Here is a 27683-nt window from a genome sequence, read left to right on the forward strand (position 1 = left end):
GTCACAGCAACATTTCATAGAAAATGTGCAATCTCAGGTCTTAATAACATCCTGAAAACATGTTGCAAATGTTACTTTGAAAATGTTCCTCCTTTATTCTCATGTGGGAATGTTTTATAACAGAACATTCTATGATCTGTCATTTCTCAACGTCACCAAAACATCCCCAGAATGTTGCAGTTAAAACATTATGTCTTAGTCAGCATCTAACCTTATGGGAATATTATTTGTAATGATAAAGATCCTTAAAGGGTTCTTTGAACATTAGATTAAAATATTTTCTTTCAAACATTATCATAGCTTGTAGGTAACATTAGCCAGTGTTGTGGGAATGTTCCCTGCTAGCTGGGTTGATGTAACTGAGATGTTACCATCGCTCCCGGTCTCCCCTATTTATGGAGAGTAATAGCCTATTTAAAATCAGAATTCATCCAGAGATTTGGTCCAGGGTATTTGCATGTAGGCTGTGTATGAAAGTGGCTGGCACCTCTAGGACTTGTTTCACTTGTTCCTCCCCATGATGATTTTTTTTCTTTTTCTCTTCTTCACTCGTTAGACTTTTGATTAAGTCCGCGTTTTGAAACAAACGTCAGGCTGCGTCTTCACAGCTGTTGCGTGAAACACTTGCGTGTCTGCTCCGGTTAACCTACAACTTGTTTTTTTTATTCAGAGCTCGTTATTCCGCCTCGTGTTTCGGTGTGATATAAGGGGGTATCTGTTGTGGACGTGTTCTCGTGCCGGCGTGGGGTTAGTGTTTTTTTTTTTTTTTCCAATCAGCGGTTTCTCAGAGACCCCCCTCCCCCGCGCTCTCCATTTTGTGTGCTCTGTGGACAGCCGTTCTCGCGCCGTGACGGAGACCGGACTGTTATTTTGATGGAGCTCGTGCTCGGTGAGTCCGATTCACAAATGGTTAAACTTCAGGCAGTGGGGAGGTTTTTTTTTCCGTTGATCCAATCTCGAGCGGCCGGGATGAAAACATGCAGGGTGACCCGGTCCGGGCTGCACGCGGGCATCCAGCTCTCCTACATGAAGAAACCAACAGAAAAAATAGTAAATGCACGCGCGAGTCTCCGCGGTCGTTATTTAGAGAGCTCAGTTTTAATTGAAGGAATCGAACCTGTGGCGACTGACAGTTGGTTTTCTGTCAGATGGCGGGTTGCAACTCCATTTCCTCTGGTATAATTCACGTTTGTACATTTTTAGAAAGTGTCATTTGAGAGTGCTTCGTGTGAAAAAGGTTATCTAAACATTTTTGGTGTAAACTAATGTAAGTAATGATAATTTGTACTTTAACTGAGCTTTTATATTTCTGTTAACCCTTTTTCACTACATTTCCTAAATAAAATTGATACTTTTACTTCACTACATTTCCCCTTAATAACATTATAGTTAACTTACTACAAACAAGGAAAGGGAGGGCAGATGAATGACAGAATGGGAGTAAAGGGGAAAAAAAGATTTTTTCTTTAAATCCTTTAAGTTGTCTTCCTGTTAGTGTAATGTAAGCTCTATTTTTAAGGTGGTTTGTGTAACAGGAATACCCCCCCCCCCCCCCCCCCCCCCCTTTTTTATTACCAGCATTTACTTATATTTTTACTTTAAATACTTCAGTACATTTGATATGATAGAATTACTTTTGACACTTAACTACAGTAAATACTTTACTACTTTACTCATGTAATATTGTAATAGGGGATTTTAACTTATACAAAATCATTTTCTGGTAGGAGATCTGTAGGCTTACATATGTCTTTCAGGTACCCTTCTTCAGCCACCACCGTTTTGTTTTTGTTTTCCAAGAAAACACTTAGATAAAATGTAGTTTTGTTACTGAAAAACGTATATGCTTTTTCACTTTCCTGAATGTTGTCCATGAAGGCTGCTGTGGCTACAACACTGGATCGTTCAGGTTAAGGATAGATTTGTTTTATAGCTTTTTTTTTTCTGTGGCTGGTTTTGTGAACTTTGGTAAAGAAGTGTGCAAGTGCTGAGCAGCCTCTCTTGCTCTGCTACTTCATCTTGTCGCATCACAGTTTCTCCACAACAATGGAAGTATTTCACTGTCTTTGGAAAAATAGTTTAATGTATGTACTTATGGTAACAGTGGTGGAATGTCACTTTTTTTTTGGACGTTATTAAGCCCATTCTTAATTTTGAAAAATATATGCAGCCCTATGTATTACAATCTGGAGCTATTTATAAAACATTCAGGGCTGAAGTGGCGCACAGGCAGGCCTAACAATGCCACAGCTGTAAAGTTAGGGAATTATTTTCATTATTACTACAACTACATTTATCTGACCTTCAAATATAATTTTATGAATTATTATTATTATTATTATTATTATTATTATTTATTATTATTATTATTCATTTTATTTATTGGGTGCTTTTAATGGAACTCAAAGACATTTTACTTAAGTTAAAAACAATCAGAAAAAGTCGGATTTAGCATATTTTCTATTTTTAAAGATTTCTAAAGAACTAACTAACTAAGTAAAAAAAAACTACTGTAGTAATAATATAAGATAATAAAATAATACAATAACAGATTGATGAGAAGATAATACAATAAAAGGTAATAAAAATAGTACAACACTCATTCTGGCCCTTTCTCTGCTCAGAGTGCTGTTGATCCCCTCGGCAGGCCTACGTTTTTCTGATAATTCTGTATTTTGGCTTCAGTTACATTCTCAGGGATGATATATTTTCACTTTACTTTAGTAAGAGATCAAAATCCTTTATGGTTTCAGGAAATTGATGTTAACATATTTCTGCCCTTCATGGTGGTTCAGGGCCTCATATAAATGAGGCACAGAATGAAATGATGAATCCATCGCAGTGAAAACAGGATGTGTTTCACAGTCTGTCACTAACACATCTACTTTTGTCTGTCTCTCTTATCTGTCAGGTGAGGCTGCTGCTGGAGCATGTCCTGTGTCTTTGAGGCCAGGACAGGAAGTGAAGCCTAAATGCAGTAAGGTAACTCTGTTTGAATTTTTGTTGAACATGTAAAATAACAGCTTGAACTGAACATTTCCCAGCATTTTTATTCTTCTTCTATTTTTATTCCAGTTTGTGTCAGAAATATTCCACATGACTTTCTCATCATTCTGGACACACTTTAGCCAGACATATTTCAGATTTTCAGAAATGTAAGATTGGAACTGATACCAAATTTCAGGGGATGAATTTAGGCCTCAGATTTTGTATTTGTAGCAACACAGACCGTGTTGCGCTCACATGAAGAGTAATGCAGTTTTAGAGACTCGGGGGGATGTGGGCCTGTGGACTGAAGAGGTCCTCTGTCTCTTCACGTTTGTGACAGATCTAACAATGAACATTTAAACATCTGAAGCACAAAGGCCTCACCTTAACATAAATATTCTAAACAATTTGTAGTTTTGTTCTTTTTAAACATGAGACTTCATAGTTAACTTGAGAAGAGTAGTTTGATAAAAACAATCCCAACTCAAGGTCCATGAATACCTGTTTCTCAGGGCGTTTTAACAGCATCAAGAAGAAGACTGTGGTATGTTGAAAGCTCAGGAAATACACTAGTAAATTGTACTCGGGGTTGTTTTTTTAAGCCCGTTCTTTGGTCAGATTAAGGTAGAATTATCAACCCCAAACCCCACACTCTGTTATTGCAGATGAATACATGAATACATTGTTCATCATTTCAAACAGTTTTGTCCACTAGTTCATAAAGAACCGAAGAACTACAGAAATCAACCATACTTTTTCATTTTTGCAAAGGACAGTGAATCATATAGCTGTGTGTCCTTCAGTCCAGGTGTGCAGTGAGGACCAGCTTGCAGTTGCTCAGCTCCTGCTGAAAAATGTCAGCCCCCACAACCAAAAACATTTGTACATTCAAATATATAAAAATACAACAGAGAACAAAATTGCAGCTTTTTTTCCAAAACAGTGTGAAGATATTTGGGCTCCTTAATTCAATCAGCTATGTGTGTATCATAGGGAAAACAAATAAATGCTTTTATACAGAAATGATCCATTTATGACACAGTCCAAATGGTGGCAAAGTACGAAGTGCTGCTGCATGCTGCTCCCATGGCTCAAACATTCACTGTTCTGTCATATCTTCACACCTTCTACAAATCTAGCATGTTATTATAAATCCCTTTTTTGTCCAATGTTATCCAGGGACAGCTTTTTTTTTTTGTTATTATTATTATTATTATTAAATGATGAAGAGACTGTACTAAATATACATTTCTGCTATCTATCTGTGTAGGTTCTCAGTCATCCCAGGTCATGGTAATCTGAGGTTTCTTTTAAAGTGGCAACTGGACTTGTTGAGGTTTCTTGAAAGACGTTTCGCCTCTTCTCCAAAAGGCTTCTTCTGTTCTAAAAGTTGACTGGCCGAGAGCATGAGTATAAAGCCGAGGTTGACCATTAGTATGCTAATGATCAAGGTGTCACATGAAAGTCGTCAGCTAGGATTGTGGGGGTGTGATTGACAACACTCATAACAGTCTTGGTCCTTTCTGGGTCCCTGGTGTCACATGATTTAGAGTGGTTGTGTTTGGATTTCTGATGGAAAGAATCCAGAACTGTATTGTAAATGGGTGATAAATGGTGTCTTGGACCTCCTCTTCTTCAGAGATGGTTTTTCTAGCTTGACATAGATGACTTCTTTAACTCCACATTCAAACCAACCCTCTTCTTTGGCCAGAATGTGGACTTTGCTATCTTCAAAGGAGTGTCCAGTATCCTGAAGATCGAGTGGACCGCTGAGTCCTGACCTGAAGAGTTGGCTCTCCTGTGTTGCCCCGTGCGTTGGTTGTTTGGTTTTTCCATTGTACAGATCCTTGCATTCTTCGTTGCATTTCATGGCGTAGACCATATTTCTCTGTTTGTGCCTGGGCATCCTGTCTTTGGGATGAACCAATTTCTGTTTTAAGGTGTTGGAGGGCTTGAAGTATACCGTGATGATGTGTTTATGGAAGATCCTCCTGAGCCTTTCTGAGACACCACATATGTAAGGAATAACAACGCTGGTGCTCTTGTTATTCTCTCCTTCTCTGCTGGTGTTCCGTGTCTTTGGAGTCTTATTGACGGCGCAGTTTGGGTAACCACACATCTTCAGTGCTTCCCTCAGATGTTGCTGTTCCTTCTTCTTCCCCTCTGTTCTTGAAGGCACCTCCTGAGCCCTATGTTTTAGGATTATGATGACCCCTAACTTGTGCTGTAGAGGATGATGCGAGTCGAAGAGTAAGTACTGGTCTGTGCGTGCCTTTGGGGAAGAGGTGAAACGTCTTTAAGAGACCTCGACAAGTCCAGTTGCCACTTTAAAAGAAACCTCTGATTTCTATTATTTATCATTATCATTATCGTTATTATTATTATTATTACATTATTTGAATAAATCAAATGCCATAACTTTCACAGTTTTTCATCATAGTCATAAAGGAGAGAGGTCATCTCTGAGGTTATTGAGTCAACTGGGAAATTATTCTCTTATTATAAGTCAGGACAACAGTTTAGTTGTTGCTCTACTGTGATATTATTGATTAATGATTTAGACAAGTTGACATGAAAAGATTTATAATTTTTTGTTTGAGGTGGAAAAAATTGACTTGACACTTTTTGTCTTTGGACAAAGCAAGTTTGTCTCCTAAGTGTTGATGTTTTTTTCCTTCCTGTAGAATGACACAGGACAGAGGTGACCTCTGACGTCACAATCTGTGAACAGAGAGAACACCTCAGGTTTGTCCAAAACATACTAAGCTCCGGGTCCACCTCCTAACTATTTCATGCTCACATGTTTGAAGAAAAAAATCTGGAAAACACAGGTCAGAAGAAACTGAGTGTGACCTTGTAAACCTTAAGTAGCTGTTGTGGAGCTGTCAGTTCCATGATGCTGATCAACAGATGCCCAGATGTCACAAATGTGACTTGACTTACTTGACTTAAACCTTCTTACCCCTCCTAGGGACAGAGGATGTTCACCAGAGCTCGCTCCTCTCTGGACCTGGGCTTACTTCGATTTTCTGTGGGTCCTCAAGCTTTGGGCGTCTCCTCTTCCTTCTTCTGACTGTGTAGGTTTGTCTTCATGGTTGGCGACTCTCCACATTTCCTCATTTGTGGTTTCATGGGCCATAAAAAATTAGATGTTTGAAATTTCATTTTTGCTGAGCACTTCTTGCCGCCTCCATCTCCTGATGAAGATCATGTGATATGATTGACAGATCCAGAACAGCTGCTAAACAGATCTTTAGTTGGAATTAATCTTATTACGACACTCGGGGTGAACTCTGCTCAGGGTCCTTGAAAATAGATGTTCTTATTTTGCAGTTAATGAGTTATTTATTTTTTAAACCCATTTTATGAATGAGGTTAGTTTGAACACCAAAGAAGAAGGAGACAGCCACTAATAAAACTTACAAATGAGCAGCTTTCACTTCAATAAAGAAGTCTGTCACAAGAGGTTCAGGGTGGATCAACTACCAGAAAGCTATCCATGAGTATAATGTACTGATATCCTACCAGAAATTGACTTTGGTAGAAGTCAAAGTCAGCTATTAGCATATCACGCAAGTAAAAGTCTTAAAGTATCTGATATTTACTGTACGTAAGAATCAAGTCATTTTATGACATTAATTGTACTGTAGTATTAAAAGTAAAAGTACAAGTAAATGCTGGTAATAAAAAAGCAAGCAGTCAGAATTTAGAGAATAGTTGAATTGATTTCACAACACACACAACATTAAAATTGGTGTGTACATAACACTTTTTTTTACAACTTAAATGATTTAGAGATCAAAAAAAGGTTTTGCTTCCCTCCCATTACTTAAACCTTCTGTCCTCCCTTCCTTTCTCATTTTGTTGCAAGTACCTAAAAAGCTTGGAGGAAATGTAATTGAGTATAAGTGAGAGTTGACAGAAACAAAAAAAGTAAAGATACTCCCAAAAAACTTAAGTACTCTAATTTAGTATCATTTTTTGTTACATACATTACACCACTGCAAGAAGCTCCTGCACCACACACACACACACACACACACACACACACACACACACACATTAATAGTAAATAGTGGATCTCCACAATTCAGTGTGTAATAAGTCAAGATTGTATCCCTGAAGCCTCAGCCCCCTGACAAATTAACATGTGATGTAATGATATTGTTTAACTGGCAGTAAATATACGCACAGTTTTTCTGCTTTACTGGCTTCTTTGTCAGGTAAATAGCCATTATCTCCTTAATATCCACCTGGATGGCAAAATAGTGTTTGTTTCACAGAGAAGCTATGCACTGGGACAAGCCCTGCTGACACCTCAGAGAATGATCTCTGCACTCACTGTGGAAAAAGTAAGTATTATGATGTGTGAACAAAAAGGGGACAGTGTAAATGACTTTTTGGGTTGAAGCAGTTCTGTTAGTTTTCAGCACTGTTGAAAGCAGTGCTGTAATGTAACAAAGTAATTATACTTTGCTAATGTGTGTAAGTATTTTGGGGTTATCTGTGTTTTACTCGAGTTTCAATATTTCTTTCAACTTTTTACTACACTACTTTTCTCCTAAGCATCTTTGTTACTCACTACAAAATGATTAATTACTCATTAATATTACACACACTCATATCACTCTGCGCACAAATTGCACTTTTCAAAATCAAGATTTAAAAAATATCCTTCATCAGAATTATTTTCTACTTTAACTGAGTTATATTTTTGACTAACGTCAGTGTTGATATTTTCAAGTATTATTGAATTTTCAGAATTTTAACCCTTTAAATGCCAGGTTTTTGTCATGATGCCACAATGTTTTTAGATGAAAACACACACACACACACACACCAGAAATGAATTATTGTCAATATACTACACGCAAAGTAGATTTTTTTAAAAATAATTATTACAGCCTGTGATATTTCATTGATTAGCAGCAACATTGATTGTGACAATGCACCTAGCGTGGAAATAGCATGTATTTTCTCCATATGCCAAATATGGTAAAATGATGTCATCAAATATGACAAAAGCCCAGAATAACACCCAGAAATAACACAGTGCATGTTTTTTGCTTTGATAACTATGGGATCAATAATTTCAGTTTGAATGGGTTTCATTGGAGCATCTTTTGTTCTTAACGTTGTTTCCACAGTGTATTTTAGACTTATCGTAGGAGCTAATTACGTGTTGTTATTTCCCATACAGTGATGTATGGAGGAAGATAGAGGCATTTCCCAAAGCAGTTTATCTCTGTCTGATTTCCCACCCAATTCACTCTGTTTCCTCATAGCCTTTAGGGGGATTTATACATGTACAGTGACTCTACAGCCTACCTAAAGTGTAGGCTATGTGTACATACACCAACGCTTGATGTGTACCACTTGGGAAATGTAACCCTAAATTGACATAGACCCCCTGTTTATTTTTAACAGCTGAAAACCATTTCCCTCTGTCTGGGGAAAAAAGCTTTTATTTACTGTTATTTCACTGATAGAAATAATGAATTGTGAATACAATAAAGCCCTAAATAATATTTGAAGTCTTGTGTGTGATTTATCCTGGCTTCATATGAGAAGAGGAAAGTCTGCTATCCACTAGGCTCATGATGTAGTGTAGAATTTCATGGACTAATGCTAATAATATTAGCATGTTGTATTTGTGGAGAAAACATGTCCAGTATAAGGCAATTGTTTTGTCTGTGAACCCTGTTAGTTATTAATGGAGCTGAATTTGTACTTGTGTTAAATATTGTTGCTATTAATCCATGTTTAATGGTTGTTTTAGGTGTGCTTTGAATCAATCAAGCTTTGCAGCACTTCATAGGAGCCCCACCACTGACTGTTGCCATACAGAGACACACTACCACAAGTATAAATGCTGACAGCACTGCAGCCTGGGCTGACACACAACTAGAAACCTGCTCTTTGACCTTTACACCCCTCCCCCAACACACACACACATGCTACTGTTGATATGATCCTGGAATCTTCTACAGCTAATATCTCAAACACTTGGCAACTCACACCAGAACTATCTACACAGATTAACAGCACAACAGGTAACAGGAAAAGTATGTATTTTTGTTTGGTATACCTTTAAGTTTGCCACTCTTCCTTATCTCGGTTGGTTGAGTAAAACACGGCATTTAAAGACATCACCTCGGGCTTTTTAATGGCCATTTTTCAGTTTTCTTCAGTTGGAGCCTGATAAAATCTCTCCACCTCAACCAGCTACAACATTAAAACACTTCTTGACAGATAAATTCATCAGTAACTGAAATCCATTAATATGCTAGTACAACACTTACAGGTGCCATCATTCTGCATTACCATTACTTGCATCTCGCTGATACTACTTATGCGGGTCGTTTTTTTGGATTGTAGTTTTGCAAAGGTCACGTCAGTAAAAGATTTGAAAACTTCCTCCACCATTTTACAATGTATGTAGGCCCACAGTATGAACACGTTACCCAATCCACGTTAAAGAGGCTAAGAAGGAAAAACTTTACATTAGATGTTTTTATTATTTTAGCCATTACACCATGAAACTGTAAAACCTGCTGCACAACAGATTTGGTATATGGAGTCAAAAAAGGACAGAGTGGACACTATGAGAGCTGTCAGGAGGACTTCATTTGTTTGGGACATGGTCAAAAAATCAACACTAAACATGTTCAAGGCCTGTTACTTAAAGTTTGACTCCTATGTTGTCATTTACCCAATAATTACATAGAAGAAGTTGTTCTCCCTGTAAACATGCTCAATAAATATGTAGAAGAAGAAGAAAAAACCCTATACAAGTTTAAAAAAACCACAAAGACAGAAACGTGGGTTAAAGTTACAACAATGGGGAAAAACACATGTATAAAATATAAAAAAATATATATATGAATTTGTGGCAGATTGGTGTACAGTAATTGCAGATAAATAAACTGAATGTAAACAGAAGTTAAAGATTATTGCATTTATCAGATAATTTAGTTCAGGTAACTGTTTCAACAAGTGCTCTTGTAATATTTACTGGTGAAATATTACTTTTGTGTATTAGTGAAAAACATATGGAAGCAATGTAAGTATCAACAGACAGCAGAGAGAATGGAGGAAATATTGAAGAGTTTTTACGTTGCTTTTTTTAAAGAGAGAATTTGGTCATTATTCATAGAATTTATAAAAGTTATGTGAAATGTAGCCTATAGTTTTTACAGAATATTTATAAGAAACAAAAATGGAGAATATATTAAATCCTTAAATAACTAATCACAGCTCTGAGTTTTAAAACTTAAAACCACCTTAAACTGATGAAGACAAACATTTTTTTTCTATAAAACTTTAAAAAGGTCACTCATAATCCTCATAATATGTTGCATCCTGTGTGGTTATTTGACCCTAAGCCTTGTTAACAGAAAGATAAAGAAAGAGGGGGTTGGGGGAAGACTTTCAAGCCTTCTCAGAACGAGGAAAATATGGTGTGTGTGTGTGTGTGTGTGTGTTCTCAGGAGGTGGATCATGAATCTGAAACAGTTTTAGTGCAAAAATCTAAAATGTAACAGCTGAAAATGTGGTTTTAATGTCGGATATGACAGACAGAGTAATTAAAGATGGTCACCTGTTTACACTCTCTGCTGATTTTACTCTCTGACCCAAACCTATATTAATGTGCTTTCAGGACTACTGTTGGGGGCAAATCATATATGTCCCTCACACCTCTAAATTATTGTTATGAAAAAAGAAACATCATCTAGGCTACACAAAAGGGATATTTACTGATAGAAAAAGATGCTGAGTAAGTACAGAATCTGGGAGTTGGGGCAGAATTTCATCTACAACACCAAGCATGAAACATCAGCGGACTCCTGCTGTGTGAATGCGGAGTGTAACCCTCATTCATGGTGAGGCTAAAGTTACTGAACAACCAGTCTGAGGGTCAGGGAACGCATTCTGCATGGGAGCCATTTTCTAGCCAAGCGGGCGAGAGTGCCACGTTACACGTGCGTGAGCAAGACTATAAAGTCTACATGGCCTCTGACACACAGTACAGAATCTTTAACACACAGCTCCATACCTGTCCAAAAGTGTGTGTATGTATGTGTGTGTTGGAGAGGCAGGGCTGTGCGTCACACACTGCCTCCATTTTGAGAAGCCTCCATCTGCGCAGAGAGACGCCTGCAGTGTGCGCTGCTGTAGCCCGGCAACTGCGCCATTCTGTCATTTCCTCTGCGCCACAAACACACACACACACACACACACACAGAGGAACAGAAGAGAGAGAGTCAAGCTAACGTGAGGTTGGCATACCGAGCTGCAGCCGGTTTGAAGCCATGACCTCACTGAGCATCTCAGAAACACCCCCACCATTTTCTCTGAGAGCTGGCGGCCCGCAGGCTCCAGCGGCGGAGACACGGTTGAAGTCGGGGGTCTGGTAACAGAGTATCAGGGTGAGGAGGCTTTTCGCGGGTTCCGGTAGCAGTTCCCTAGCGGCCCCTGGGGCAAAAAGGGGCCCTGGGCCTTTTGTTCCCCGCTCTTACAGCCCGAGGTTCGCCATAGGTCATTTATGTAACATGATGACCGCTAACTTCTTGGGCACGCATCAAGCTCAGAGGATGGGGGTGCTCGGCTATAAAACGCCTTGTTATTTAAATGTGGATGCTTTCTTCGCCCAGGCCTCCAGTTATTGAGCACCGGGGCAGGAACACGGCCCGGCCCGTGCTGCCCGAGCTCACATACCGGTGTACGCTCCCTCCACCCAATCTCATCTGAGCCCGCAGAGACGCGTAAAGCGCATGTGTGTCCGCGTCATGTTGCATAAAGCCTCGCTACAGCACACAACCTGCAAGCGTGCACGCGGACAGTAGAGAGTGAGCGTGCACAGCGCGGAATCAGGGGGCTCGGCTTGTGTGCCCGTGCGCGCACATGTAGCCTACACACGCGCTCATCTGGTGAATACCCTAGGATGAGAGGGGGATGCCCTCCCCTTCCTCCTCTCCCTAACCTACTCCAAACAGACCACGTGCTTTCCCCTTTTCAAACAAAAAAAAAAGAGAGAAAAAAAAAAAAACGCGAACTGGAGTCGGTGGAGGGGCGGCGTAAGCCTCTGCCGGCAGCTCAGAGAGAGAGAGAGCAAAACATTTTCCCGACCAGATCCCGCCATAGTTTTTGCTACTCCTCCACCATAGAGCCATCACCAAATCCACCCAGTCCAACCCTCCTCCTCCTCCCCCTCCTCCTCCTCCTCCTCCTCCTCCTCCATAGAGACAGAGAGGCTGTAGCTGCTGCTGTTTCTCCTCCTGCCGGGCCCGGCTGCTGCGACTCTTCTTCTGCTCCACTTCTTCTCCTGGATTTACAGCAAACATTCATCTGTTTTTACTCTTTTCACTTTTCTTTGATTTGAGTTTTCTGAGAAGAATTGTCACTAGCCCCCATGTGTATTCTTTTAGGATCTTGCTGTTCTTTTTAGAGATTCTTGCCCTCTAGCGCGCGACTCCCACTTTCAGTCAGGTTGGCAAGTGCGACACTATCTTGTTGCGCTATTTGCAAATTTAGGAGAGAAACTTTTTTAGCTGAGTTATTCTGGGCTTTTCCCCTTTGTTGTTTTTGGACTTGGATAAACAGTTTCCGCCATGCACAAGCTCTACATTGGGAATCTAGGCGACAGCGTGACTGCCGAGGACTTAGGAAAAACCTTTGACGACCACAAGATCCCGTACTCCGGACAGTTTCTCATGAAAAGCGGCTACGCGTTTGTGGATTGTCCGGACGATCAGTGGGCCATGAAGGCTATCGAGACGTTTTCTGGTGAGTTACGGCGGACTACTGACCGCCACACTAGTCTCCCACCTTTAGTTTCATTCATTCTAAGGGAGCGGTGGTGCCGGTGCACGGCTCCGGCTGCAACTCCAGCCGTGTGCCCCACTTTCTCTCCCCGTCCACCCCGAGCATTCCGCTCAACACGCCACATCCAAATAAATCCACAGCGTTATTTTATTGATGCTAGTGTAATGATGTGTAAAGAGCCGTGCGCCCGGGGAGCCGTTCAACTTTCACAGGGGGAGGAACACATTGTGAGAACGTAAAGCTAGCCTATACCGTAAAGCCGGAGCCTAGCGAACGTAAAGTACCTCTTCATGATATTCTTTCCAAACCGAACACTGATTTATAGGCCGGTGATGAGCGTGTGTGTGTCCGGCCGGTGTACGCGTGTGAGTGATTTTTGGATTTCTTTTACGCCCGGCTTCGGAAATGAGTAGCGTTCCTCTCCTGTGATAGATTGTGAAGCCTCCCCTCCCCCTTTAAGCCGGCACACCAGTATGACAAAGATAGGAACCTTCTCCACCGTGGACCTCCGCACACAGGCCCCGCAGCAGCTCCGCGGGCTCCACGAGCGGCTCCGGTGCTGTCAGAGCCGAGTCCAGCCCCGGTGCCTGTCTCTGGCCTGTTTCTCCTCATTTACACACTAACATGAGGAGGAGCGCCATGTCAGCTCCTTTGCTCCTTCTACACCTAACCTCATCAAATAGCCCACCAAAAGTCCCCTCTCATACGTGGACACAAAGGACATTTATATCGGTATGGCTGTCATAGTGTATCAGAAAGGCTCTGAGCAGCTCATTATGGGGGACAAGTGACACACAGGTCACTTTCGGGCCCTGTGAACACTCTGTCCTTAGCTTGCTTTCACTGCTTTGGAGTTCTTTAAAAAAGCCTTCAGTTTCAAAAAGTTAGCTCTCCACTTTAGCAGAGTCCTGTGGACAAAGCCTGTTCCCTGTGGGACACAGCCTATCCCCTGTAGGACACAGCATGCCCCCTTTAGGCCTACAGTTAGCATGTAGCCAGTTTAGTGTGAACCCTGGGTTTTATTTTAAATTTGTATTTTTTCCAGGTAAAGTGGAACTTCACGGGAAGTGTATCGAGGTGGAGCACTCTGTCCCCAAGAAGCAAAGGTACTGAACAGTGTTGAGCTCCGTGTCACCCCTCCCCCCCCAAGACCCCTCTCATGTGTTGCATCACATTATCCAGCCTTTCTTTCATGGACTCTCTCTGTCCAAACATTTAACTGCTCAGTTTCCATCAAGTGTCCCTCTAAAATGTGTCCATGTGTCCTCTGGTGTCCCAGCTGTGTGCAGTTTGTGTTTGGTGATTGTGGTTGTTTTTTTTTTTTTTGGTGTTGCTTGGTTGGGACTGTGAAGCCTCAACTTTGTCAGCCATTGCTGTGGAGCTGAACTGTGACAGCTTCAGCTGCCTGCAGCCTGCAGGGCAGCTGGGCTTTGCTAGGTTTTTTTTAATGGTGTTTGTGAGTGGAGCCACAAAACATGTACGGATAATATTCATATAAAAGCCCGGAGCAGGAGCTGCAGGCCCAACCTTTCATTCTCATCTTCTGACTAATTTGACTACAGACAGTGAAATAAGTAGAGAGGGAAATGTGTGTGCCCTGCAGGTGTTTCTATGTCCAGAAAGTTTCTAAATCTTTTGTCTGAGGCAAACTGTTTTGTGATAATGGGCTTTATAAATAAAATTGATTTGACTTGACTTTTGAGACATACTTGTGTATAATTGTGTATAATATACACATTTTCCCTTGCATATAGATTTTTACCAAATTAGTTTACTCTGTGTGTGTGTGTGTGTGTGTGTGTGTGTGTGAGAGAGAGAGAGAGAGATATTTTGAATAACATTCAGCTGTGACTACAAATTATTTTTTTTTTAAAAAGATCAAATTCGTTATGATGGCCTTGTTGCCAGTCTGATAATTTCGTTGTATGTGTATTTGTAATGTATTTATTTATTAATGTAGGCTCATAAAAATATGTGCTGTCGAAATGTATCGCTGTAATTCGTGTGATTTAACAGAGTCCTGATTATTGAAAAAATCGGAATGTATTAAGTTTAGGTCTTCTGTGGAATCTAATTAATTTCCTGTAAAACACGGCTACTTGTTTGTAATTATTATTCGTAATAATTACACAATACATTACAGAATAACTGTAATTTTTAAATTGGATACAAAGCCTTTTAGTTTTGGTAGCAATTGGTGAAATTAAAATGGGATAGTGGTGTGAATATCTGCGCATTTAAAACGCCGTCCGTCTCATCCTGATTCCAACGCGTTTCAACAGAAACATGGAGGTGAATCTTCGGGTGTCCGCAGAAAGGCTCGGGTCCATAGCGGGTCAGAGCTCCGTGCTCACACACGGACTTGACCTGCTTTAAACAGTATTATGGAATTCGCCTATAGGCCGTCATTCATGCCTGTAACCTTTGGCACAGATACGAGGTGAGCAGTGAGCGCAGTCCTCCATGTTCCGCCATTTGGCCACATGCGTGCACATATATGTGGATCTCATGTTCACAGAGACCAGCGACACTTCTCACCCTGCTGCTTCACAATTAACTTAAAATAATTTCTAACATTTTGATGAATACATTTTCATGACATTTTGCGTGATTGTGGCCAAATTATTTAAATTTGAGCTGGTTTTGAGCGGGCGCCTTGCGCCGCCAGGGCACACCATGGAGATATATAGCAACATGGCTGTGGCGCAAAAATCCCCGCAGTGTGGTTTGAGCGCAGATGCTCGGTGTTGTGCGCGGGCAGTGTGGCTGTGAGTTGGTGTCATACAGCACTAACAGGTCACTCGCCATGTTGAAGAAAGCAACATGGAGGCTGCTCGAGTCTCTAGTGATCCCCCCGCCACGCGCTGAATCATTGAGATGGCGCTGTGTTTGTGTCCTACACCTTCCCCGTTGTAACCTTGAAGAGCAAGAATGAGAAAGGTGATCTGTGAGAAGGGGGCCACCGTGGGCGAGCTGGGGCCCTCCGTGGCTCCACAACACGTGGTGCGTCCACGCAGAGAGGAGTAACTCCACCTCAGGCAGTGAGGGCAAAATGGCGAAGCACAGAGAGGAGCAAGAGGAGGACGGAGCAGGCTGCAGCCTCTCTGTGTGCTGCCGGCGCCCTGCACGAGCTTAGCTCACCCTGTCCCTGTCTCAAACTGGTTCAGTGTTCACACTTACACAGCACGAGGGGATTCATACCCATTTTAAAATGGCCGTTCATATACTCAGGTGGCGCGAGCCAAATTATCCAAATTACGTCTGAAACTGGTGTGTTTAAAAACTGACGTCACACATATAGCCTCCTTTGTGTGGTGTTTGGCTTCACACAAATGTACAAATTCATATAGTAAATATTTAAACCCTCCCAGCTGTAAAACATTTCAGTGGCGCATTCATTGTGAGCGTTTCACTGCGTGCGCACACCGCTGTTTGTCTCCGGTGATGTGTTGAAGTTTGTTAATTAATGGACACATAATTCCCCATTATTTTCTTCTGTTTCATGTCATTTCAGGCTTTTCTCTTGAATCAAACTATCAAAGTATGTTCTGCTGTGTGTGTGTGTGTGTGTGTGTGTGTGTGTGTGTGTGTGTGTGTGTGTGTCAGTGTCAGTGCAGTCCTAGTATTTGTTTTAAAATACACCATAATATGATTTCTATAATAAATAACACCATAAAGTTGCCCTGGTGCAATAATTTAATGACATGGACCCTCAGTGGAGGTGTGTGTGTGTGCGTGTGTGTGTGTTTGTGTATGTATGTTAATGTGTGTGTGTGTGTATGTATTTCACAGTGTGTGTGTGTGGGGGGGCAAACAAACCCTTAATGTGAGGGGGAAAGGGGCAGAACTGTAAGGGGAAGTTCCAGGGTTCAATTCCTTCTTTCTCTTCTCTTGGTGCTTGTGCTGACCAATTCAATTCCTTCAATTCCTTCTTTCTCTTCTCTTGGTGCTTGTGCTGACCCCCCTATAGGCTGCAGGGGGCGCCGCCCATGGCCGTCCTACCCCTGACCATGTCCATGATGTAGACATGCACGATGTATGTGTGTATGGGTCAGAAATGGCTTCTGTGAGATAGAGGGCGACAATCGTGATATTCATGATGAAGTTGATTGAAATGTGTGTCAGGCTGAGGTCAGCAGGAGAGGTGGAGGAGTAGGAGGAAGAGTTGGGAGGGGTGCAGCAGTGGGGTTTTGGGGGTGGGGGCTGCTCAGAGGGAGCAGGCCATCCTCTGTGGAGAGAAGAATGGCTGAAGTGAGTGTGAGGCCAAGCTAGAACAGCAGTGACACCCACCACCATCACTGAATTCCTCGACTGCCTCTGAACGATGAACAAACTGTCCATCTCAAGTCCATCTGCAGTTTGAATTGAATAAAAAAAGAGAAATCCCCTCTGGTTTTGCAAAAGCACAGTTTGTTGCAGCAACAAGGGACATGAAAAATGATCTTTTCTAATTGAAGTAAAGGGTTGGTTTCCTAAAGTAATTCTGTCTTTATTCTGTAAGTGCAACACAAACAATATTCGTAGAAAATAACAGTGATTTTTTTAAATGAAATGATTTCAGTGTTTTGAAATGTCCCCCTCCAAAGAGTCAGTGCAGCCTGTTTTTCAGCTGCTCTGTGCTCCTGGTATTGTGGAGTATTGGTGGAGTGTACAGTGCTCAGTAGAGGTGCTTTGCGAACACAGATTAATTGCAGTGTTTAGGATGATTGTGAGGTTTTAACTCAAACATCAAAAACAGATCTTCTCTTTAGTTTGCAGCCTGGTCTAAAAGTAAAAAATTAGCATATAGGTTTGAAGAAAATTTCATATTTTCATTTTTAACTATTGTTGGTTAGATACTAATTAATTGAATGTCACTTGGATTGAAATTCACTCCCTGTCTGGAGTCTATTGAGGTTCTTTAGGATCTACCAAAACTACTGGACAGCTTCAGTCTTACCAACAACACTCTGAAACCAGAGATGTCAGTTGTCTTTACATGCTAAACTCTAATCTGTTGGATTAGAGTTTTAGGACAGTTTGTTCATTCAGAGTTCAAACAGGGTCTGACCCCAAACACAAGCAACATACCTCTAACAAAATCAAGAAATTAACAAAAAATTTGTTCATTCAGTCATCCAAACCTTTATCTAAGACATGGGAAATTTGTTGAGGGAGACCCTCATTTCAATTATGCTGAGTGAGGACAAGGACATTGAAAACAAACAATAAGCAAACTAATAATGCTTTAAATAGAAATAAAATCATACAAAACAACAAACATAATAGCAGTATAAATATCTAAAAAATAAACACAGCATAACAAACATGTCGTGGTGTAGAAGTATAACTGAAAGTATTTACACTCAAGTAAAACAAGATCTGAAATAAGACATTGGAGAAATACACATTAGAGATATCAATTTCTTAAAATGGATAATTGTTTTAACAATATCCGAAAATAGAAATATCTAAAGGAAAACATTTGTGGATTTTGTAATAGTTCTATTTTATTTTTGAGAATTGGAACAGTAGGGTCTGTGGGACCCCACAGTGAAGGAGAGGAACACTGAAAGAAGTTTAGCTGACATGTAAATAGTTCACACAGTAATACACCATAACAACATTTGAAATACATTTCCTGTGTCACAATATGTTTGATATCAAATTAATTAATATAAACGTATTTGTGACTATGAGCAATGGGAGAATATTTTGAACAATAAACGGCATGGCGCACCTCCCCCTCCTCATCAAAGCTGTAGAATGCTCCTCTCTGCTTGGTTCTTAGAAGAAGGACATAATCTCTCTCTCCTGTTTAAGCAGCCTCATAAGCATCCTCCTCTCCTGATTCATTAGTTCTAACTGTCGGTGCACACAGAGCGCACCTTGTCTTCACTTTGCATTTCATTGTGTGTAACATCAGTTCCTGAACTCCACCCTCTGCTGTACATACATGGATGGACTCCTACATGGCAAATATGAGTTAATCCTTAATCTATCATAGACTTCATTCAAACATGACAAACCTAAAAACAATCAAATGTATTTTAATTGCTTCAGACCTTGATAAGAAACAGTCATGGAAAATGTCATTATTGTTTTGAGCTGCCTAATGCAACAGTTGTCTTGTGTTAATCCTCATGTGTTGTAGTTATCACTTTCAGTACACTAAGACCAAAACACATTTTATTCAAAGAAATCTAAACTATATCTGAAGTGCCTGAGTATGCATTGCCAAGCAACCTTACGGCCTGTCAAGTGTCACTATATACAACAGTTTCCCATGACTGTGTGTGTGAATTCAAAAGTTAGTGCCCTGGCTGCCGTAAAATGTTAATATCAAGTTGACTGAATTGGGGAAGACAAGTTGACAAACCACATGGAAGGACCGCACACTCACATCTTTTCTTAAGTGGCATCCAGCCGGATAAGAAAGGTTTTGCTGGTGCAGTTGATAGCTCTGTTCAAAGCTCATACATCACCACCACTACATCATGGTCATGACTGTTTGGTGTTTTTTTTTTTAATCTTTGTGCTGTTTTTATAATTGTATCTCAAATTTTTGTGTGAACTCCTTGAGTGAAGCTGTTTGAGAATGCAAAATTCGTTTCAGTGTAAACTGACAATAATGTTGTGTTGAATCGCAACGCAACGTGACGCAACGCAACGCAACGTAACGTAATGTATCGTACATCTTCATGTATAGATATTTATTTTATGATAAAGACAAGTCAACGTACCAGTGGCTCCCATACACTGGTTTCTAAAAGTAACTGCTCTGAGCCCTTATCATAGATCCAGTGTGGGAAAAGTGATTTTTGTCAAATTTAATGTGTGTGTGTATTTTAGTGTATTATATTTTATGATCGTTTTTTTTTTTTTTTTTTAAGTTTTTTTAAAGTGTCTTTGAGTACCTTGAAAAGTGCTCCATAAATATTATGGTGACGCATTCATTAGTGAGCACGTCTCTGTAGCCACTTTTACACCACCTGTTCAAGGCAGGAATGTTGGACTTGAATCCACCTTCCTGGTCTGTATCTAAGGTCTGATCACAGCATGAGGGGACAGAGTTGTCTCGCCTTTAAGCAGGTAGTAACAGTGATGAATTGATGTCTGAATAACAGGAACAGCCGGCAAGATAGGACGCGTGTGACATTTTGCATATTATTCGTGTGACCCATTCCAGGATTTTTAATAAGCAGCTATAAGCAGTTAGCAGCAAACTTAAAGAAGAAGAACAGTGGCCATAAATGTCTGCATATTGGGCTGACAGTGAGATTGGGAGCAGAGGGTGAGATCAGCTGCCATAACAGCAGTTGTTATTGACATGTCATGTCATTGTTACTGTTCAAAAAGCACTGCTGACGCACATGTTACATGTCACACTATAGGGCGATGCTGTAGAGTTACATGTCACGCCCACCACGACTCTTTTGCTTCTGCGATGCTGTCATGCTGTCTAAAATCATACAGCGGGGCGGCATGATGCCGCTGTTGTTAGGCACCAGTTGGTTTTTGTTACGGCCGTATCAGTGAATTTCTGTGTAAAAAGGATTTTGTTGACTTCACTCACATGCAGCCTTAAGGCCCTGACATACCAAGCAGACAGTGGGCTGATGGTCAATGCCGGGCCGACAGTGAGCGTCTGTTGCCCATAGTTTTTGTGGCGTGTCCTGCACTGTTGGCACTCGTTGGCCTTTGTTTGACTGTATTTCAGCCGATTCAGCAGGTTGAATTGGTGTGAGAAATGGTGGAGCCCATCAGTGAATGAAATCACTCTTATTGGCCGTTCAGCTCAATGCATGAGAGAGAAATGGAAATGAGGAAAGTACACAAAGAGCTAAAGTCAAGACGGAATGAGGTCAAAACAATCTTATTATATTAAGTAAGATTTTTTTATTCCTTTATCTTGTAAACAAAAATGTTTGTTTGTGCTATGTTGGCTAGCAAATGACAAATATGTTTTGTTCTTCCACTATCAGGTTGTACTAACTGGCTGACTAAAGTCTTGATTCCATTCTTCTAATTCTTCCATCCTGTTGGATTTCCTGTTTTCCTTTTTGAATAGTGAAAATAGTTCTGCTGTCTGCTGGTATGGAGAGTTATTTCCTTTCATGCACGCACAGAACGTACATGCTAGCTGGCCATCGGCTGGAATATTTATGGTTTATTTAAATGCAACTTTTTGTCCAAGACACAGACGATGTGAGATGACGCAACTGTCGACCTATATCACCACCTGTTCTCTGACGATGCTCAGCTGAAACACTAATGAACAGTCAGCACATTTGGAAGTCACTGCTCTGCTGCTGCGAGAACTGGCTCATTTTGTCGTCAGATTCTGAAACATGTTAATTCAGAGTTCCTGTGTGATGGAGACTGCTGCTCCTTAGTTCTGAGCCTTTGGAGGTGGAGGACATTCAGGTTGTTGTTCAAGGACACTTCAGCAGGACAGCAGACAACATAACATTAAAAATATAACTCTGGTGCTCGGGTGATGTCCACAACTGTTCATAGCTGCCATTTGCATGTGTTCACGCCATCATTACACCTTATTCATATCTGCTCTGTCATCAAAATTCCAGCTTGGTTTGAACATAAAAGCTGACTGAAGAGTCTGCTCTCACCTCACCACCTGTGTTGGAAGCATCTCTTTACATTTCAGTCTTTAGCAAGAAAAAAGGTTTTCTCTTAATTGAGTGCAAATGGGAGTAAAATGCACCAGCCAGCAGGTCACAGATATGTGTATCTTTTCTCTGAAAAGAGGTGGTCTGCAGGGTCTGTAAGAACTCTATCTCTCTCTGTTTACATTTCCTCTCCAGTTTCTCTTAAACTAACTCACTCATGAATCTTTTACTGTGCAGCTGTTAGATATCTCTATTTTCTCATATTTCACTTTGTATGTTTGTCTTTTTGTAAGTAGGACTCCTCTATTCGATTCTGTTATCACTCCAAGAGCTGCAGCCGTGCTCCTTTTTCCCCCCTCTGTGCATGATGTTCAGTGTGCTGCAACTTTAAATGCACTCATACTGTGTCATGCATGAGAGTGTAGCCGGGGCTCTCTCGCAGCAGCAGCAGCAGCAGCAGCAGCAGCAGAGAGGGAGAGAAGGGCTCAGAGTAGCAGTAGCACGCCATGGTTTGTCTCGCTCTCTTCTAATGGCTGGCAGGAGGAGGAGGAGGTGACGGTGGGCGGAGGGTGCAATGGGGGTGCGACCAATCGTATGGTGGCAGCACCTGCGAGCAGCGAGGGAGGCGGTCGCTCGGTGCAGAGACAGAGCAGCCAATAGGTTCTCCCTCACTACACGCGTGCTCTGACTTTCTCCTCCCTCTCTCCCTCCCTCTGTTTATTCTTTCAGAGACTCTCATCTCTTCTCTCTCTCTCTGGTACAGAAAATTTATGCCCCTCTCTCTTGTAAATCCTCCCTTTTCCCCGTTTCTCTCCCTCAGTCTGTTGCCATGCTCTCAGGGGAACGAGTGATAGAGACAGAGGCAGACAGACAGATGAAGGGATCCACAGAGGAACCGAAACGTAGATGCATGTGTTATAAATCTGATGTCAGCCGAGTTTCTTGGACAAACTATTTGGGGGATAGTGGTGTTAAAATCTGATTAGACAGCCTGCTGCTGCTCCGCATATTTGTGGAGCCGCAGGTCTGAAACCAAAGAGTCCACTCTGTGGTTTAGGACTGTGTCCCCTATTTGCATTGGAACATCATTAGTTTCAGAACACATAGACAGAAGAGGTTACTGCTGTGAGATTCAGTGAAGAGGACAGGGTGGATTGTTTCAGGTCTCATAGAATATCTTAGTTAATCTAATAATTAAGTTAATCTAATATCTTAGTTAGTGTCCTGAGCACTGATGTCATCAGTCTGAAGTCAGTCTTAAAACATTACTGTTGAGCTACAGCTTACTGTAATAATAATTCCTTCTGTCCATACTGACCTGGAAGAGATCCTTTACCAACACAAGTCCCTGTCCCCGTCCCTGTCCCCATCCTGTGCAGCAGTGTATTCTAGTTCAGGTGAAGTGTGAATAATTTACTTTAGGGCTGAGGGAAACTGAAGTGGACATTAAGAAAATAATGAATGAATTACTGATCATGAAAGGAATGATTAGCTGCAGCCCTAATCATATTGGATTTTGCCAGTGGTGGAAAATTTACCCAAATACTGTGTTTAAGTAAAAATGTGAAGTGCTTTTGTATAATATTTCAGTATTCTACTTAGACATAACATCTTTTTTTACAGCTTAAACACAACATCAGTTTTCATTAGCAGTTCTCCTTTCACAAGCATTTAAACCTTTGAAACCTGAACAAATGGGTTAGCTTTGTTCTAAAAACATAGAAAAAAGGTAATGAGCAACTTTGTAAGAGGAGAACTACATATATATTTATTATGATTATAGATTTAAAATTATATTATAGTAATCTATTTAGAGGATATTATTTTAAGCACTTTTTCCAGTTCATTTTCTTTTGTCTGTTTGTTTTTTTTACTTTTCTTTTTTGTGTACTAATTTTCAAGAAGTTTTCTGGTAACTTTTACTAATTTCTTGCCAATTTTTTGGATCATTTCTTGACAAGTTGCTCATTGCTTTCCTATGATGTGTTTTGAAATATTTCAGGCCAATTGCTCAGATTTCAAAAGGTTAATATACTTAACAAATTAAAAATGGTCATACAGAATATATCATCTAATATAATATGATACATTGTAACAGAACACTGTATGAAATACTCCACATTTACTTGATAATAATAATAGTAATAATAATAATAACAATAATAATAATAATAATAATAACAATAATAATACGTTCGAGTCAATTTTTTGTAATTTATTTCAAGGAAAAAATACAATGGAGGACTTATAACAAAGGATTTCTACATTTATTTATTGGACTTCCTGCACTGATTCGACTGAACTTTCATGTGTGGTTTTACACAGAATATGGGGCTGTGTATTTTATCATCTCTTTCATACAGTATCGTTTATGAATGATCTGTAAAGAAATGTTTGTTTTGCTGCTCTTAAATATTCAGCAGATGATTGTTACTTTTGTACAAAGAAAAAGCAGAGTAAGATTTTGGTTTAGTTTATGTGCGCACACACACACACACACACACACACACACACACACACACACACACACAAGCCCCCATAAAATGAACAGAAAATGATAAATACAAAGAATGCAATGTTTTCAAACTTAGCATTATGCTACAGTGACAAAAATGTAAAATTTACAAAGAGGTGTGTTTACAAGTTGAGGTAATTTACAATGAAATGAAATCCAAACTTCAACCATTCAAAATGCAGCAGCATATGTATTCACAAAAACACACAACACCTCTTAGCATCATACACTAGTTGGCTGCATGTTTTAGAATTAATTTTAAAATTTAAATGTTTAAAGCATATTTGATGTCCCCCCTTCTATCACTGACACTTTTGAGTCTGAATGCAGCCTGGTATCCTCCTTCAGAGGTCTGGGAGGAATTGTTAGGTCAAGGCCTGAAAACCAGAGGAGAGAGAGCCTCTGGAGTCTTGAGATCAGGCAGCCCAGCGCTGTTTCTCCTCTCAAATCTCTCTTCAAAATGCACCTTTTCAGAATTACTTTCCTTCATCGTTTTTTTTTCCTTGATTCAACAGTGTTTTAGTAATTTATACCTCACTTGATTATTACTGTACCAATCATACTTGTATTTATTATTTATCTGGTAACCTCTCTTGATTTTATGCTTTTGTAAAGCATTTTGTAACTTGTTATTGAATAGTGTTGTTATTATTATTATTATTATTATTTAATTGCTCATTAAAGAAAAAACTGCAAAACACAACAACAAAAGAGGAAGCAAGTTGTGCAGGTGACATTTAACCTCAGTAAGCAATAAAAGCAAAGTCATTTATTCAACAAAAGTCAACAAACAAGCAAACATAGAATAAAAGAGCAAAAATTAAGAAGAAGGAACATAAATCAAGCAAAAACATAAAATGATTAAAATAATAAGGCGGACGTGTGGGACTCCACCTGTTGTACGTGTTTGGGGAGTTTTTCCTGAGACAATGTGAGAGTCTAAGGGCAAGGGGATGTTGTATGCTGTAAAGCCCTCTGAGGCAAACTGTGTTTTGTGATAATGGGCTTTATAAATGAAATTTACTTGACTTGTAGTAGCCTTATAAGGCCCTACACACAAATGTCAACAAACTGTCGTGGATAATGAATACAATTGTCAAATTGTATATGTAAGTGATTAAACCCACAGTGTGACAATTTTTGGAGAAAGATGTCATGATTAACAGTGTTAAAAGCTTTAGATAAGTCAAAGAATATTCCTGAAGCATATTTGTTGGTATTTAAAGCAGTGTGAATTATTAGTGTTTGTACTTTCACGTAAAGCCTGCGTTGCAATCTGAGGTATAGCATTTATTACTTTTGATTTTTTTTGTTGACTTTGGATCAGTATTAGAGACTAAAATTCAGGAAATCTGTGCTGCTTCCATTGTGACTTTTTTTTTGTTTTTAATTTGTGTTATGTGTGTTTCCCGACTTTAAGAGTGCAAAACTTAATTGCGTAAGTACCCTTTGATAAATTATGGATAGATGGCAGTGGATGAATGCAGATCCATTAAATGTATTCTTATACAATTATTTGATTTTTAATTACTTATTTTTAAAGTTAAATAAAAGGACAGATAGTTCAAATTAATCTAAAACAAGTTTAAAGGATTTGATGGCAATGGCCTGATATCCCAAGTTTTTTTTTTTTTTTTTACAAAATAAAGAGGATAGGGAGATAGATGGAGGCCTTATGTAGGTGAAGGGGTAAGTGAGTCCTGTCTCTTTAAAAAAGACCCCTCCAACCCTCTCCTCCCCTCATCCACCCCCATCTTTCTGATTGTTTCTTCTCTCTGGTTCAGACCATCTGTCCTCTCTCTTTCCATCTCTTACTCTCCCTCTGTGTCTTTTGCTCTTTTTTTCTCCTTTTTTTTCTCTTTTACTCTGGCCGTCTCTCACTGTTTGGCTCACTAAAAATAAACTATGCACGCACGCACACACACACACACACACACACACACACACACACACACACGCACACACACACACACACACACACACATCTGACTACATGCATGCCACACCGGCGTATACTACATGAGAAACGATGAGCAGCGAGGGGGAAAAGGAAGAACCAAGAAATGAAGAGAGAAAGAGAAAAGAGGGGGTGGGGGGGTTGGGGCCCAGGGGTCGGGTCTGCATGGTGGATGGGGCTCCTTGTGCAATGTGTGTGTGTGTGTTAAGAAGAGTGTGTGTGCACATGAGAGGCAGCCTCTGTGCAGTTCTGCTCCGTTGTCACCCAAAGGGAGATACTGTAAAGTGTGTGTGTGTGTGTGTGTGTGTGTGTGTGTGTGTGTGTGTGTGTGTGTGTGTCTGCGTGTGTGTTCATTTATTTTGAATCAGCAGATTGTTGGGTAATTTTGTAGTTTACAGCCTCATCAGATTTTATTGTTTTTCAGAACATCAGTTCAATATGAAATATCAGCATGTTTATGTAGTTGCTGAAAACATGTAATGAAAAAACATGAAATGCTTGGTAAGATTTTTCATTCAAAAAAGGAATTTGGTGATTTAAAATCAAACTGTATCTCATCACATCTAGAGTGTAAGAAGTTACAACCATTTTGTCAACTAATCTTGAAATGAGTAGTATCATTTGCTCCCGTTTCTCCTTTTAGCAGCAATCATTTTGAAATAGTTAAATATTACATTGTCTTTAATTGATGTTACTGTTGTATATGTTTAGAGTTTAGGATTCTTGTATAGAGCTGAATGAATATATGCCCCTTTGTCTTAAAACACTGGAACAATGATGTGTGTGAATTTCTACTATATTGTGCTAACTGTGTCAGAGTGACTGGTGTCATAACTGATGGCTTTAACAATTAACAGCTCCACACACATCTGTACAAATAGATAGCCTCAGATCTTGTTGCATTTCCACTGAACTCTACAAAAAATGGATGCAATTAAAAAAATACCATTAACATTGTAAACCCAAAAAAAAAAAAAAAAATACAATCTAAACTAAATCCCCAAAATATTAAGACAATAATTAAAAATCTCCATTAGTAATTATGTGAGATAAATTGAGTTTAGGGGCTGTGCAGGTGGTTACTGCTCTCCTGCTTTTATTAAAGAAAGTTTCTTTTTTGTCAGTGGTGGGTAAAGTACCTGAAAGCTATACCTGAGTAAAAATATAGATTTCTTACCAGAAAATGACTTTTGTAGAAATCACCTGTTAAAATATTACTTGAGCAAAAGTCTTAAAGTATCTGACATTTACTGTACTTAAGTATCAAAAGTTATTTTATGATATTAAATGTACTTAAGTATTGACAGTAAAACTACAAGTACATTCTGTAAATAAAAAAGCAAGTGGTCAGGATTTTGAGAACTAAGCAGCTTATGTCTTGTAACATACACCATCTTAACAATAGAGCCTACATGACACTTTTTAATACAACTTAATAGACTTAAAGAACAAAATCCAGTTTTTTCCTTTTCTCTGATTCCTTCACTCTGTTTGTCCACTTTTCCCTTCCTTGGGAACAGTCAGTGTGCATAATTATGACATGAGACAGGGTTTATATAGAAAACAGAGACATGATCCCACACTGACTGACATCTATGAACATGCTGTAACTGTGACTTTTTTTAAAAATACTGTGCATCACTGGAGTTCAGGGGACAGGGATGGGCGGAGACATGAGCAGAGAGAAATCAGTCCAAAGCATGAACCAACAGGATATCAGTTAGTAGGAAACAGTTTGAGTGTGATGGATTTTTGGGGCGAGATTGTTGTAAAATCAGTGGTAGAATCA

At 39.9% G+C, this 27683-nt stretch overlaps 1 protein-coding gene across 1 annotated transcript in view; it reads left to right on the top strand.

The window, feature by feature from the left end:
• Window positions 1-12599: 12599 nt before the first annotated feature.
• LOC121957012 (insulin-like growth factor 2 mRNA-binding protein 1) overlaps window positions 12600-27683 on the top strand; it is a 58668-nt gene continuing 43584 nt past the window's right edge. Inside the window, exons 1-2 of the mRNA XM_042505498.1 lie at window positions 12600-12774; window positions 13859-13919. Coding sequence (XP_042361432.1) covers window positions 12600-12774; window positions 13859-13919 — 236 coding nt within the window. The remainder of the gene's footprint in view (window positions 12775-13858; window positions 13920-27683) is intronic.

The sequence above is a fragment of the Plectropomus leopardus genome, chromosome 17 (assembly GCF_008729295.1).
Source record: "Plectropomus leopardus isolate mb chromosome 17, YSFRI_Pleo_2.0, whole genome shotgun sequence".
In the NCBI taxonomy this organism is placed as follows: domain Eukaryota; kingdom Metazoa; phylum Chordata; class Actinopteri; order Perciformes; family Serranidae; genus Plectropomus; species Plectropomus leopardus.